At 38.3% G+C, this 11,661-nt stretch overlaps 1 protein-coding gene across 4 annotated transcripts in view; it reads left to right on the top strand.

Annotated features, from left to right (window-relative positions):
* Positions 1-11,661, top strand: part of MYO1D (myosin ID) — a 284,752-nt gene that overhangs the window by 197,759 nt on the left and 75,332 nt on the right. The window contains exon 22 of one of the 4 annotated variants that reach the window (XM_036223792.1): positions 286-918. The exons of the other annotated variants lie outside the window; for them this stretch is intronic. Within the exon in view, the coding sequence (XP_036079685.1) occupies positions 286-295 (10 nt within the window). The 3' untranslated portion in view covers positions 296-918. Of the gene's footprint in view, positions 1-285; positions 919-11,661 lie in introns of those variants that run through there. 4 annotated transcript variants of the gene reach the window in all.

Here is an 11,661-nt window from a genome sequence, read left to right as displayed (position 1 = left end):
TAGAAGGCAGGTTTAGGATGACATGTAGGTCCATGAAGACTAAAGGAATCCCTGAGAGAAGCAATAACCTCTACAAAAACATGGAGTTATGATGAAACATGGCATATTCCGAGAACTTCAGAGTAAACCTAGATAATGTGTGTGTTGTGAACAGTGATGTGAGAAATATAAACAGCAGATCCTGAGGGCGATGGGGACCAGTGAGTTGATAATTTTAAGCAAGGTAGTGATTTTGTCTGGTTATTTGTTGGAGTTGTTTTAGAGATGGCATTTTTCTTCCCACAGGAGATCATAGAGTATTTGGGATGGGGTGTTTCCGACTCCAAAATCAGATGTTCTTCTCATTGTAGCACACTGTCTCTGCCTTCCACCCCCCTGAGGCCAGGAGAAGACCACTCCTCAAAACTCAGGGACTGAGAAGTGAGCCCAATGTCCAATTTTTTTTCTTCCTAAAAGACGTTTCCTAAGTCGCTGGAAATAATCAAATATTCCTTATTCGTATTTTTTTAAGTTTAGACATGGCTTTTATTTCTCTAAACAAAGGCATATTTAGAATCAGATGTCCACATGTCAAATTATACTATATTCATTCTTGCTTAAAAATGTATGAAGTATAATTTTAGAAGTAGACTGCACAGACCTTTTATGTTATTAAACCTTGTATTCTGGGTCAAAATAGATCTTTAAATATCTTATATATTTAAATGTTTTTAAATGCTATAAACAATGTTTAAGGGTCATATAGTGGAAAAAATGAGAATCTAAGGAATTATCAAAAAATAATAAACATATGGGCCTTTGAAAAATTTCCTTTCATCTACCAAATAATTATAAAGCTAAGAGAAATATTGAAGAGTTTAGAATGGAAGGAAAAGACTTGGGGAAAGCAACTCTATGATAAAGTCTATAACACAAATAAGCAAACTTATTTGCTTATTAGTTATGGCAAAGTATGGACAATTAACAGGATTTAAATTTGTGTGCCTATACTAATGAGTAGTTTTGCCTGGGAATTTGGAGTATTTTTCTCAATCTGGATCTTGTTTAGCAAATTCCAACCCCTTTAAATGCCTCTATAAGAGATGGAAAATGTGAATCTGGTACTAGAATCCATCTGGTGCTTTCTTTCCTCAGCATATGCATTCTGAGATATGTTTCTAGTTGCATTCCCTCCTATCTTTAATATATGTAAGAATTTTAAATGCCTTTAAATTTTATAAATGAAAGAGAATAAGGCTGTCAAGTTGCTAGATTTTCTTATAGTTTATTCTTAATGTTCCTGTCCTATGAATTAAGAGGTCGAGCACAAATAAGAGATAAAATCCCTCCTTGCCCTTAGAAAGTGCGGGCTTGGAATTTTGATGTAAAGGTATGACTATAACTATTAACTTGTCATTGACTTCTTGAAGAAAGATTAATTTGATGTTTTTCTAGCTATTTTCCTTTATTGTCAAGTATCATACCATTGGTGTGACTTTGAGAAATAGATTGTATTTTACAAGCATAATGATGTGGCATGTAATCATATTTACCCCTGGGTTAATTATGGAAATCCAAAGGTGAGGGATTTGGGTCCAGACCAATTCTTTATCTTCCAGATAATTTCCTTAAAGTACATTCGGAGAAGTTCTCTTATTAGAAGTTGAGAGGAATGGGCTCAAAGTAATAAAATATACTGTTGATAGACTAGATTTGAGTTCTTGTCTTTAAAAATTATAAAGAAAGAGGATTAGGACTTAAGTCTGTGGGCAAAATTGCAGTCAAGTTACAGAGAAAAGAGAGAAGTAAAAATTTTGGAAAAGAGTACTCATTAGCCCAGCACAACACAAGTAAGAAGAGCACAAGAAGAGAAAATTATAGTCCAATCCCATTTTAGTGCAGAGATTTTTTTTTAAATCCTAAATAAAATGCTCCAAAATTGGATCTAAGAGTGTTTTAAAAGAATAATGCATCATGACCAATGAGGCTGTACCCTGGGAATACAAGGATGGTTATCCATTAGAAAGACCTGTTAACCCAGTCCTGTATAATAGCTCTTACTAGAAGGCAAAAATACCACTTGATAAAATTCAATACTTATTCCCAATAAATAAGCAATCAAAATGAATAAATCATCAGTAAAAGAGGAGTAGGAACAAATAAGAGGCAAACCTGCAGCTGCCGATCAAAATAAGTTGAGCAGAAATGGCTACAGAGTTACCACACGGGGTGCCTGTGGCATAAGGGAACTTCTAAGCCATGCTGACCCCATGTATGGAGGGTGAAGAGGAAGACTGTAGCCAGCTGAGGGGAGAAATGGCTTCAGGCAGAGGATGCTGCAGTGTGGAGAGAGAATGAGGTGAGGTCACAACCTGACCTGAAGCTGTAGGGCAACCCTGATGATAGGTAACCTCACCTCTTCAGGGGCTGAACTTCAGCAAACAGCTGCCCTCGCTCAAAGCAAATAATAAACCAGAGGGAAAACAGCAAGAGAACTGCATAGGCACAGTTTCAATTCAGTATAAAATAAGGAACAAAGAAAATAAAGAAGGACAGAAAAAAAATAAAGAAAGAAAAAGATGGGAATAAACGTGATATTTAAAAAAGAACAGCTGAAGCACAGATGAATCAGAACAGACACCATCCCGAATATACCTGATACAGCTGTGCCCGCGAGTCCTGGCTCTATGCCACAGATCAGACCTTTCACCAAAGGAGGAAGGGAGGGAATCCAAAGTCAAATAGGTTTAGGATACACTAATGAAGTTAAACAGGTTTCTTTACTACAGTACTTCTCAGAGCCTTTAATATGCCTTCGTTTAGTTTAAATACAGCCAATAAAAAAGCTGTAAGGATATGTGTGTGTACATAGGTGTATATACACACATACATATATGATTCATCATATTATAGGCTATTCCTAGAAAGATGCAGGAGGTAGAAAACAATGTCTCTGGAGAGGGAGAGGGGAGGTAGGGAACTGAGAGAAAGAGACAGGAGGGAGATTTATTTATTTTCCACGGGAAACCTTTTTCAACAAATATATGTGTTACGATCTAAATTTTTTTCATTTCGATAATAAACTAACAACAGCTAGTTTTTTTTGGCGTATTATAGATGGCTCCGAATTCATGGTTATTTTCCTTTCCTGTCCAGAAAAGTAGAAAACAAAAGAGCTTTCTAAGTGAGCAGTCTATCTCGCGGCATTTAAATACCTTGAAATGATTCCAAATAAAATCTTTTGGAATGCCATTGTTCCGTATGGTCCCATTGCATATGTCACATGCACCTAAGGTAAAGTTCCCTTTCCTGTGGTGATTGTGCCGGCGGTTTTCCACGCGAGTTAGCTTTGCAGAGGTTACGAAAATGGCTGAGTTGACTTTAGGTTGGTATCTCATTCTCCGCAGTGACTACCTGCTGGTAGTGAGCTTTCGGCCCCACTAGTAAACAGATGGTCTCACATTGGCTGCCCTAACCAGAGAGTCACCAGAAACTCTGCAATATTAAGCTGTTAAAGGACCCATCTGCCCTAAGCAGCTGTCCAGGCATTTGATGGTCTGAATGCTGGAAACCTCAGTATAACCTCAGTCTTGGGCATAGAGACTTCTTATTTTTCCAGTTCTATTTCTGTGGATGAAAGCCAGAAGTCAGCGCCATCTGCTTCTTGTTTTTCATAAGCAGTATCTGTAATATCTGCTTAATTAAAGGAGCACCATTACTGAGTTTAACTGAACACTTGACCTGTTTCTCTGCTGTGTTTTGCTTATGTTCTTTTTAACTTGCCCTTAAGACCATTGGTAGTTGTAGACCAATGAGCAGGCCATTGGTTGTTGCCTGGGGAATGTAGGGACCAGGAAGGTAAGGCCCCCTGGCTAGAGGTGAAGGAAGCAGAGGAGTGAGGCCACCTCCCAAAGGCCTCTGCTCCTGGCCCTCCCTGCCCAGCACGGCCACTGCTCTCTGCCGTCCTGCTGCTGCCATATGGGTCTCTTGCTCCTCTGTCCCTGACCTTGAATTTGTGTTTTCATGGTCACTAATCTGTATTCCCATACTGCTTTCCTCAAATGCCTAGCTCCCAATCATAGTATTATATATCCTAACTAAAAATATGTAAATAAAATAAAGATAGTCCAAAATAATGTAGATGGCTGACTATAGAGGCTTGGTTAATTAGATTATGGTCCATCTCCTTAATCTAATATGTGGGCCATTTAAAATTATAATTATTGAAGGTATCTGGTTTATGGTGACAGTAATTCACCCCCCTCTGTCTTCCCATAGAGATATACATGAAAACAGAGATGCCAGCTTTCCAGTGCTAGAAATTAGAAGAGTTACTCAAACAGCAGCCACCGAGAGGGAAATCCTGTCCCTGTGCTAACATGTCATTTCATCAGGCCTTCCCTGACCACTCACTCCAGCACCCCCTGCCTCCCTACCCTGCTTGATTTTTCCCCGTGGCTCTCATATCCATCTAATACCTTATCTTTACTTGTTTATTTCTTTATTGTATATATTCCAACTAGAACATGAGCTCCTTGTTAGCAGGGACTGGTTGCTGCGGTTTCCCTAGTGTTCAGATCAGTGCCTGGCTCTCGGAAGCCTCCCTATAGATAATCATGAAATGCCAAGGTCTGCTAATGGGGCCCACTGGCCATAGTTATACTATCAGCCTTTCTCCACTGATAATGTACATCTAGCCCACCAGAAGAAGGTCCTTCTTCTGTGTGAAGGAAAAAAACTCCTACAGTTTTCTTCCACTTATGAATACCTCTTTTCTTGTACTGATTCCAGGATTTTGGCTCTATACAATGTAGTACATCTAAGCACAGAATTGAATAGGTATTTTAAGATATTAAATCAGCCACTAAAAGAGCTATGGGATGAAAGAGCCATGGCATGTTGTGTGCTGGGGGTTCTTGCTTTTCATTTACTTTTTTTTTAACCCCTGAGGAACTAGAAATAATTTTTTACTCCTCTTCAACATGGAAGCAAGATGTAGAGACTTCTGCTCAGATCAGTAGCTTCATAAGTAAAAGACTTCAAAACCACAAACAGAGGCTGTGCACATGAGCTAGCTCTCCAGCTTAAAAGCAAAGAAATGGATTCTAACTACAAACAGGCGGGCTATAAGAAAGAACTCAGAAAAATCTGTGTGCTCCTTTTGTGTGAGACCACCAGAATGGAATAGATGTTCTCTGGTTATGAGGCTTATAAAAAAAAGACAGTAGCAGTGAGAAAGATGCAGACTCTAGACTTAAAAAGAAAAGCCAGTTTCTGGAAAGGATTATAACAGAAATTCACATTATAGAAACTATCTGTATTCTGAATAAAATTCAAGAAAGCATAGATTCTATATAATCAGATCAAAGATCACATGACAGACTGAGGAAGAAGGGGCTGGCCGAGAAACAAAAATGGTCAATTCTTTGAATGAAGTAAGAAAAGATATCAAAGAATATAAAACAATATTAAAATGCGGAAATGACACAGTTGATTTGGAAAAAGTAAAATTGATGTGAAAGAAAAGTCTGTCTCTCAGCATGCAGAGAAAGGGGACGATGACAAAGAAGTTGACAGATATAGAAGACAGAAAAAAAGCTTACATTCAAATAATAGATATATTTGAAAAAGAAACACCGAGCAAAAGTTAGACTGTGTTACATTGATTCAAAGAAGTACAGTTTTAAAAATTTTAACATCTGAAATTGGATGTCACATAATTGATGGATTCTTACAGTGATAATGAGCAACATCTGAGCAATGTACGAAATAAGGGTACAGAAAGATGCCTATAGAAAAAGCATCTTATATTCAGCAAACTATGGTAGTTTAAAACATACTAGAAGAAAACCTTCCTATGCCGAAAGCGCTTTGTCTGAAGATCTAAAGCGCCTGCTTTTTTTTTTTTTTTTTTTTTTTTTGCCTCTAATGGCCTTTTTTAATTTCAAAGATTAACAGATTATATATATATAGTATTGAAGCATATAGCCTGGAAGGGGATCGCGGGGTGGGGAGTAAGATTCTCTTACAAAAGAACAAAAGTTAGGATTACCTCCATCTCTGTTCTGCAGTAATAAATGCCAGAATCCAGTGGAGCAACATCTTTAGTCTTTAGAGGGGGGAAAAGGCCCAAGAATTACGTGCCCAACCAACTTGTCATTTGTGTTTACCAGACAAACAGGCCTCCAAGAGTCCTGCTATGGGCGTTCTTTGGAAGAGGAGCAGCTGTGGTTAGGGAGCCAAATCTGTCGCAGTCCCCGTCTTTTGTCTCCACTTCTCTTTGCATGCCACCTTCACGCTCCCACACCGGCTTCTCCCATTTGGCTCAAAACATCTGCTAAGAACTTCCAGCATCTCCTTTTCCAGCTTTGCCACCAGTGAGGAACCCAGGCCCATGTTTTCTGGACTACTGTCCAAAAATCCCCAGAAAGCGTCCCCACTAATTCATTAATTGTCACCACGTAAGTAAAATGTCTACCCCGATGGCAATCACTTTGCCCAGAGAAGTGGGTCTTCTCAGAATATGAAAGTCTCTAATAAGACCAGGGCAAGGCTGAGCTGGGTGGGAGCGTTTGGTGGTGACATGTATATAAGGCCAGCATTTCCGAAAAGAAGCAGAAAGTGATGCCAGGCAGGAAAAGTGAATGGTCTGGCATTGTTATTAATTATGAAAACATAGAAACCATATAAAAGTCCATCACAATACACATGGTTAAATATATTACAGTATTTCCATACAATGAAATAGCATGTAGTGGTGGGGAAAAAAAAAAAAACAGTGGCAGTCTTTTTATATCAGGGTTTCTTAAAGTGGGGGCTGCATCAGCATTAGAATTATTGGGAGGTGCTTGTTCAAATTGCTGGGCCCCTTCCCAGGCCTCCTAATTCATAACCTCCAGGAACTTACACCCTTAGTAAGTTACCCAAGTGATTCCCACCTGTTTCATGAACTGACACTGAAAATGACCAAGAGGAGCATTTGATGTTTTCAGATGGCCATTTTGCTAAAGCCATTGTAACAAAAGTAGCATTTTTAAAAAAATCAAACTATTAAAACTTCATGTTTCTAAGATTCTTATTGCCTAGTACAGCACAAACTAAGCATCCCCTCCTGCCCCAGTGAAGAGATGTGGGTGAGGACTGGGCTGAGGTTCAGAGAAAAGGGTTAAAGGAGAGGTGGAGATTAGAATGAGATGAGAATTGACAGACAAATTGCACAGGACCAGGATCCTTTTTATCACCTCTACTTGTCCTGGAAAGAACCATCACTCATTCTAAGCTCTGGTTTTTAATTACCCTAAGAAGTTTTCAGTTAGGACCTGCCTACACATTTCCAGATAGGAAACCCCACCTGCAAACAGCAGGCATCCAGGGAATGAATTTAGCCCATTTATATATACTCAGATCCATCTGCTATACACAGAAGAACAGAGATCTTAAAAGCTTTTCAGTGTGTCTAAACAAGGACCAAAACCAAACAGCACTAAGGTGTGCCAGCTGTGACAGACTGTGAGCCGCCCACTGGCTTTCCATTTCTCTCCGCGCTGGGCCCGGCTGCCTTGAGAAGCATCCGCCCTTGGACAAAGCTCCCTTCGAGGACACACAGTCATCCTCACCTTTATGTGCTCTTATGATGGAGATTTTCTGGGATTTTTGTGCAGATCAGAGATACCTATTTGCTTTATGACATATCTGTCCTTGCCTTTCATGTTGAAAGAGTAAATCCAAAAGTACTTGGAAACCAATCATCTTTTCAGCATCTCTGCAGGGAGATATTGTACATTTAGAATAATCATCTATTTTAAAGACCCATATCCTTAAACATTGTAACAAATATATGTTACAATCGAGATCTTTCTGTGAGGTATTCATAAATTTACCAAATGATTAGCGAATAATACACTTGTTTGTGCCGTCTGTTGGAATTTTTTCTAAGTTGTCAGAAATAACTCTTTAACTTAATGGGATATATTTTTTTAAGATTTCTTAATGTGTTTATTACAAATCTCATCAGCTGTTTGGGAATCAGGATTTTATATAAGCATAATACATTTAATGATGTATTTTATTGGAAACAATTATATTTTCATATTGTTATTCACCCTACATTCTCTGAGCGCCCACTGGTGGTTCAGCTGTGGGTTGTGGGAGGGATACAAAGATGGACCATTTGGTCCTTTCTCTCAAACAGCTTTTAATCTCACAGGGAAGGTGACAGGTACATTCTACTGCTTGATACATGCTACGATGGGGTGGTGAGCAGTGGGCCAGGCTGTGGGAGAATAGAGGAAGAACTGCCTCACTTGCTTATGAGAGTCAGAAAAGCTCTGATAGAGCAGGCGATCGTCTGGCCGGCTCTTCAAGGATGTCTGGAATTTGGTCACTTGGGAATTGAGTGATATTTTCCCTAGAGAAGGGAAGCAGAATATGCAAAAGCTTGGTGGAAAGTAGTAGCTTACCTAGGAGCTTATAAAGCCTCATGCCAATGAATTTGAACTTTATCATGTAGATTATAGGAAGAAAATAAGAAAATAAATATATACAACTTCCCAATGAGACAAAGCCTAATGACAGATAGTCTTCCAGCCTAGAGATGCTCAGGAATAAAAAATAATTGTCCACTTAAGGGAAATGGGAACTTGAAGACACTAGTTGATATATAATACATCTATGTCCCCCACATGCCAGCAAGAATGAATTGAATAGAGAAAGAGATAGCAAGGTAGAGGTTAGAAAGGCAAGTACAACTCTTAGTAATAAAACCAGAACAAAAAAGTCCTCAAAGGGGTAAGAACTATCACAAAATTCTTTAGCCATCGTAACTTCCCTGCCATTTGTTATTTTGGCTACCCAAAATATATGCAGTCATGCGCCTCTTAATGATAGAAATATTTTCTGAGAAGTGCATCGTTAGGCATTTTTATTATTGTGTGAACATCACAGAGTGTACTTAAACAAACCTAGATGGGATAGCCTACTACACATCTGGGCTATATTGTGTAACACCATTGTATGTGAAGTCCATCGTTGACTGAAAAGTCATTATGTGGTGCATGGCTGGAGTTATTAGCAATAAAAATCCCTAAAATGTGAAGGACAGTCCTTTTGTTAGATACTTCCAAAGAACCAGCAAGCATGTCTTTTATATAAGCACTGTACTCTTAAGGGACTTAAAAGTTCATATAACCATTCCCAAAATAGTAATGCCAGATGTTACGGTTTGACTATCACAGACAGGCAGTCTGCATTTTAGGTTATCCAGACCCAAGCTTTTCCTAGAAAGTGGCATTACCCACTTTTCAAACCAAGTCCTAAAATAAAAGCAATTGTCACAATCCACAGATTTTAGCATTTCTTATAGGAAAGTTAGATTATATTAAAATTTTAAATCCTCTTTTATTGTCCTTTAATATTTAGTTTTCTTTCATCAAATTTGCCAAATGAGTCATTCACCTAATTTATGAAACTTACCGATTTACTAAAAATTTGTTTGAGGACAAAGTTTATAGCAATTCAGTTAGATGACATGGCAACTAATAACCTTTGAGACTTGCCACAAAGTTAATTGATCGATTTACATAACAGCAGTGTAAGGGATAGTTTGTTTCTGGCTCCACTCCTGAAAGTTGCTGGGACAGCTGAGAAGGGAAGAGAGGAGAGTGTGTGCTCTGTGCATCTGAGCTACCAACCCCACAGAGGGGAGGCTCAGGGGAAGAAAAAGGGACAGGCTGAAGGGTGAGGGAGAGTCGCAAGGCCCAAGAACCCTTAGTGTTTACAGCCCTCATAGGCCCTGCTAATCTATCCAATAAAAACTGGATCAACAAAAAGAAGTTTTGTTAGATACACAAAATTGGTCAATTTGGCACATTACTTTTCATCAATATATTGTCCTAATTCATAACAAATTCCTCTAGATTAAGCTAGTAGGAACTGTGTTTCGGTCCTTGCATTCAAGAAAGCCCTGTCCTAATGCACTGAAGTCCTGTAAAAATCAACTCCTATTAAAACGGATATTAGTACACTGGTACCTTCTAATAAATTACAAATGAATGTCGTTGGATCTTAATAAAACTTATAGTTGATACTCTATGGCCAACATTTAGTATTTCTCCTAAGACATCTGTTGAACCTGCCTCTGAAGTTGTGCTGGAGGCTCTTTAGCACATTCAAGTATCTCAGTTTTGTAAATACTGGGGTATTAAACTTCTCTGTAGGTATTTGAGATGTTCCTTTATAAATTGATAGCATGAGTTTGTATTTTATCCAATTTAGCTTTGTTGATTTTGTAACTGAGCTTTTAAAACAAGTGCTTCAAAATCTGCCAGTTGTGGGTTATATGTAATTTTTTCCTTGCTTCTCAGCATCAGAATTGAAGACATAGGTGATTTAGAAATGTTAATTGCTTTTTACTATTTATGTTGTCAAACGGATATACAGTTTACTCTTGAATAACACGGGGTTAGGAGCACCAACCACTCATGCAATCAAAAATCCAAGTATAAAAATAAATAAATAAAATAAAAATCTAAGTATAACTTAAGTCAGCCCTCTACATACACCTTTCCCTAACCACAGATGGAAACAGTAATTCCTGTTTTTCTCCTCCTCGTAGAGACATTTTCTTGTCTCTGGTTTTAAATTCTTCTTCCCAGCATTATTTTAATTTTTCCTCAGGGATGAAATAAAAAAACCTAATACACAATTGAAATGAAAATAATAGATTGTTGGGTCTGTTGGAAGAAAATGATTTTCATTTTGGATTTTGGAATGACAAATGAGGCAAGTCTAAGGGTAGTCAAACTCTAGAGTTTAGCAAGCAGATTTTTAAAATTATGGAAAATGTGAAGTGTTGATCTATGACTAAGCCCTCGAAAATAAATATGCTCAAGAAAAAGAACATTACCCTTACACATGTAATCTTTACAGTTTTATATAACAAATAGAGAAAGAAATGAAAGAAACCAGTGTGACTGAACCTAGAGCAATCCACTCAGATTTAAGAAAACCAGTAGGAAAAAAAGATAGAAGGAAGGCAGCAACTAAAAACAATAATTTTTTTTCCAATGGCAGTTGCCTGTAAAAATATTGTCAAGAAGACTGACGTTACAAATGAGCTGAGGCTTGGGGGAAATAGTAACAAAAATGTGGGAGAAGCATGGCTTGGCTGAACAAGGATAAGACAGACATCATTATTCCAGGAACATGGTACCATATTAATAGAAAGTGTTTTTATTTCACCCATCCAGAAATAAGTTCTTGAAACTAAAAACAAGCATTAGGGAATATAAAGCCCAACGAGGAAAAAGGCAACCAGATGCTTTGTTATTAGTTCAAAGCTTCAGGCCAGGTGACCCCCACCCTGAGACACGGGAAGGCCCTTGATGCAAGCCGCCATCCAGCCATCCACTCGCAGTGATCTTTGAGCAGCTGTGGAGAAGGGAAGAGGCGGCAGAACACTGGAGACAGGTGAAGGTTTTCCTAGCTTCGCAAATGCAAACAGAGACCCAGAAATTACAGTTCTCATTGGGCCTGACATGAATTTTCAGCAAAATTCTAAAATAAACTCTCGTAATTTGTAAGTGCTTTGTGAAAAATGCGACAAAAATTAACATAAGTTCGATGAGAAGAAATTCAGTAGCGCTAACCTAAAATGATTACCTTTAAACAGTGACTTGGTTAAAA

This window comes from Rousettus aegyptiacus, unplaced genomic scaffold, assembly GCF_014176215.1.
Source record: "Rousettus aegyptiacus isolate mRouAeg1 unplaced genomic scaffold, mRouAeg1.p scaffold_m13_p_6, whole genome shotgun sequence".
Lineage (NCBI taxonomy): Eukaryota > Metazoa > Chordata > Mammalia > Chiroptera > Pteropodidae > Rousettus > Rousettus aegyptiacus.
This window is presented reverse-complemented; position numbering and strand designations above follow the sequence as displayed.